At 32.8% G+C, this 5,000-nt stretch overlaps 1 protein-coding gene across 1 annotated transcript in view; it reads right to left on the minus strand.

The window, feature by feature from the left end:
- LOC109070007 (cGMP-dependent 3',5'-cyclic phosphodiesterase-like) overlaps positions 1 to 5,000 on the minus strand; it is a 114,815-nt gene that overhangs the window by 26,572 nt on the left and 83,243 nt on the right. The window contains exon 7 of the mRNA XM_042771741.1: positions 4,686 to 4,745. Coding sequence (XP_042627675.1) covers positions 4,686 to 4,745 — 60 coding nt within the window. The remainder of the gene's footprint in view (positions 1 to 4,685; positions 4,746 to 5,000) is intronic.

Consider the following 5,000-nt stretch of genomic DNA (forward strand, 5'->3'; position numbering starts at 1 on the left):
ATTAATTAAAACTATAAATAAAAGTGTAAAAAAAAAATCCTAATTTTTGACAAATATAGGGATAAATAAAAAAAATTGTAAGAAATTGTAAGAAAAAATTGTATATACTGTATGTATATAGATGCTTATACATGTATACTGTTTACGCCTAATTTCTGATGGGTAGATGTTGTTTTTGTTTTGTAAATAGGGTCGGCGAAACAAGTCTCGGCTTCAGCCTACACCTTTTCAGTTACCTCCTTTGTTTGTATTGAATTGGTTGTACAGGTATATATAATTTGTCTTATGTTTTATGTTTTGTAACAGAATAAACCTTTATTTAAAAAAAAAAAAAAAAAAAGCTTGCTGTATTATGTAGAGTGTTATCACAGAAAAATGGACTGAGAGTGTGATCCTCTGCATCTGAAACAGCATTCATTATTCAGCTCAATCTCATATTCACAATAAAACATTAGTTTGAATGTCCACTGGGGAAAGCAATATCTTTGTCGTATTATCTTTCATCTGTGAAACGTGATTTCTGATGACAGCACTGCTCAGTGCATTTGTTAACTGCATCTTCCAAGCTGTTGTTTGAAAGTAAAAATAACATCCTTGTTTACAACAGCGTTTCAGTCTCTTTCAATATAAAAGTCTTTAAAGCTGACTCAATCAGAAAAACAGTCTCTCGTCGCATCTAATGAAGGAATAAAAGTCACTAAAATCACCACCACAAACACACACAGTTTCCTTTTACTAAATATGATTATTAAACACTATTATTTATATAAAATATTTTTATTGGATAATAATATTTAATAAACAACAACAGCCATCATAAAAGTTGCTAGGCAATTCAGTCAAAAGTACAAAGGCAGCGCTCTGATATACAACATTGAAGTTACATAAAATATAACGTGATGATATTTTGTTCTCAGCCAAAACTATTTGCTCTGGAACAATTAATAGATTAATGAGACTAAAGACTACCCGTTAGATTTACACAAAACAAATTCTATCTCATGTTTAACCACTATACAGACATCAGTGCCAGCAGCAAATTCCAGAAGATCTGGCCGAGGTGAGGCTGAGATGCCCTGGAGCTCACTTCGCCAAAAACATTAAATAGACGTAATCTTTATTAACAAGCCACATATTTGAAGTCTATCTGAAGTCCTAAAAAACTCCTAAATCTATGTTCCGTGACACAAAACAGTATTTTAAAATGAATATAAGTTTCAAACAAACTTATATAATTAACACTTATTAAGCTCCCTCTAGTGTTTTTATAAGTGACTAACGAACTGTGAACACTGGAAGACTTTCCTGAGGTAATTGTGACATTGATCACAAGCTGTTTTATTGATCTCTTTCTTTCGGTTGAAGCGCCAATTGAGCGATTATATGAGATGTGATACATTTCTGTCAGTTGTACTGTATTTTCAAACATACCCTCTTAAGTTCATTCATGTTTATTTCGTGTTATAACTTGTGTTAAAGTGGAAGAGACTGAACAGAAGTGCTACAGCGATCTGTCACGCAACATTGAAGAGCGTCAAAGCGGCATGACTGGTTTAAATTCGGCGATAAAACTGACATTATTTGAGAGCCAAGAATTTGTTTCCCATGAGAAGTAACAAATGGGAGGCTCGCTAAAAATAACGTTAAAAGAAGTGAAAGAAACCATGGATCTGGCAACCCTGACGTGAACACAGGGTGGGGTCAAATAGAACCCGTGTTAACTGAAATAATTTTTTTATTTATTTATTTCTTATTTATTTATGTATTTATTTTTGTAATTGCGTTGCGTTAATGCATTATTATCGCGTTAATATTTAAAAAAAAAAAATCTAAATATATTTTTTAAATAATTAGAAACCCAATGACTCATCACAAAAAAACTGCTGATTAACATTAATATTAATTAGTATTGTGCTCAGGCTGTCACCAGCTGCAAAGGAAAGTCATTTCAGAACTTCAGCATGAATACACAGATGTATTTTCCTCAGTTTTAAACTCGTATTGCCTTTAACCTTCACCTCATAGCACTCACCGAACTACATTTGCTCTTCATATCTCAGTCCTTTGATCTGTAAAGACAGAAGTGGAATCTCGATCCCTTTCTTCACATCTATTTTCATAAAATGCCAAATAACTCTGACCGTTTCTAAATGGCCTTCAGATTCAATGCCTGTTCAGATCTGTTTTATTTTCACTCTCTGTCATGTTCGTGATGTTTTCTTACCAGCACACACACTCTTTAGTGATTACTACAAGGGCAAACGCAGCTAATGGAGGACGACAGGCTTTCATTTCTCTGCTTCTGTTCCTCCGGCTCACAGAAACACGTCAGATGTTTAATTAACAGAAGGACACTGCAGCACAGTTAAACGATACGACATGAGAGTGTATATGACCACATCTAAAGAGTGTTAGACAGTGACTATATTCACATCAGAGCAGTTACTATATTGTGTTTTAATGCCACTGGATTGACCAATCAGAGGACAGGATCATGAATTTACATTATGCAATACAGCACAACAGAATATTACATTAGAAACACACTGACAGCGTGACTGTACTGAAATCTATCGTGTCTGCTTATAAATCTTTCTCTTTGCTTTCACTATTTGTTTGCTCTCATTGTAAGATGCTTTTAAAGCATTTGATGTAAAATAATAAACAATCAAAAAATTTATATATATATATATATATATATATAGATATATATAATATATATATATATATATAAGGAAAAAAAAAATAAAAAATAAATAAATAAAAAGGAGAAACAAATAAATAAATAATTCAGTATGAAGAAAAAATTATTTTAGGAAAATTTTAAGATAGAGAGAGCTAACGTCATTTTAGGGAACAAATAATAACACATAAATAAATAAAAATATACTGAAATCTATTATTTCTGCTTATAAATCTCTGATGTTTCTTTCTCTTTGTTTTCGTCGGTTATTTGTTTGCTCTCTTGTTTTTGCTCTCGTCCTGAGATGCTTTTAAAGCGTCTGATGTTAAATTGCTTCTCTAATCAACAGAATCAAAGCTCAGTGGAGTGTGTGTGTGTGTGTGTGTGTGTGTGTTCTGATGATGATGATGATGGTGGTTGTGGTATGATGAAAGCTTTTGGACCCTTATCACCTCAAATGAAACCTGAGGGACGGAGGTGGTTTGGCTTTTGACTCACCGAGAGAAACATGAGGATGAAAGAGCCCTTGCTGAAATATATACATAGTTTCTGCACAAATACTACAGTAAGAAGACCTATTTAAAGCTTTGAATTGAAATGATATGTTCTTATGGATCTATTCGCACCGGGGATGAAGATCCGTTTGTGCTACATTTATTTATTCATTTCCTTTATTCTTGGTTTTATCTCTACTCTGCTTTGATTCTCTGGGCTCTCTAAAAACCTTTTAAAAACTTTCAAAAAGATGAAATTCATGTTCTTTTGGAGAAAGTGGAGCGAAAAAAAAATGCCATTTTCAGCAGATTTAAAGGACACCATACAAATGAGGAAAAATAAAACATGGGGGGGGGGGGCTTTGCTACAAAATTTACTGCAATGTGAAATGCTTTCTATATTTGGTTATTTCTCATCCCATTGTGCAATGTCTTTTGCAGGTCATGGGGAACGCAATCAATAACTCAAATCTATAAAACTATGTTGATTCAGTGTTTTTGACATCCATGTGTTTGTTGAACCACCCAAGGCCTGAAATACTATAAGAATTCTCATGAGTCTTCCAAGTGTTTCTGAAGTGAATGACTGATGGTTGATGGTTATTTTCAAGCATTAACATATAAGTTTGGATATTATTAATAGATAAAGTGTATATATTAAGGGTGATAGTAGCACAAATATATATACTTCATCTAGCCAATACATTTCTACAGGTACAGACAAAAGTCGTACGATTGTTTTAACGATCTTCTTAGGCTTATGATGCTTTTGGGAAATGCAGGCCTGGTTAGTTCTTCAGATGAACAGGCCTTAAACTGGGTTTTAAATAAATTAAGTTAAATAATAATAATAATAAAGATTGCAAATAAATAAAAATAATAAAATAATGAAAATAACAAATAAACAAAATGGTATTTTTACTGTAGAAAAATAACTGTAAGGGAGGGAGAAAATCTTATTCTAAAAAATAAACATTTTAAAAAAAAAAAAAATAAAAAAAAAAAAAAAAAAATATAAAAATTATTTTAATAATAAAAATCTCTTTTACACAAGATAAAGTAAACCAATAATTGAGAGAAAAATAAAAACAATAATAAAAATTAACATTAAAAAACATAATAATGATAATTTTACAGTAGTAAAAATAACTGTGGTACTATGGTAAATTGCTGTAAGGGAAATAGCTAATTTGGGGACAAACAAACAATGAAATGAATGAATGAATTAAAAAATGTTATAAAATCATTTTGCTGCAGTAACAATAACTGGTATAATTCTGTAAGTTAGAGAGAGCAAATTTTATTTGTTGGGGGAAAAATATATAAAAACCAAGACATCCTTATGTGTGTTTCTCTCTGGATGAGTGTGAGGAGTGTGTGTGTGTGTGTGTGTGTGTGTGTGTGTGTGTGTGTGTGTGTGTGTGTGTGTGTGTGTGTGTGTGTGTGTGTGTTTAGTGTATGTGTGTGTGTGTGTGTGTTGAGTGTGTGTGTGTGTGTGTGTGTCTTACATGTTTCTCCAGGATATTGAGGTTTTGTTCATCTCGTTCGGTCAGTGGTTTACAGCAGAGCTGTTGAGAGAGCGACAGACACCACGAGTCAAATAAATCACAATTCATTACATCCTTCAGCAAACCACCTGCTCTATTTCTGCCAGCTCTCTCTCTCTTCGGGGAAACGCTCCATTTGCTTTAGGAGTCACACTGTGACCTCTGACCCTGCGTCCGTCTGCAAGAGTCTCAGAGAGACACTCGACACACATTTCCTCTAATAGAGCGGATACTAAAAAACAGAAATTAATACAAACAACAAAAAAGAAAGCATTA

This window comes from Cyprinus carpio, chromosome A15 (genome assembly GCF_018340385.1).
Source record: "Cyprinus carpio isolate SPL01 chromosome A15, ASM1834038v1, whole genome shotgun sequence".
Classification (NCBI taxonomy): domain Eukaryota; kingdom Metazoa; phylum Chordata; class Actinopteri; order Cypriniformes; family Cyprinidae; genus Cyprinus; species Cyprinus carpio.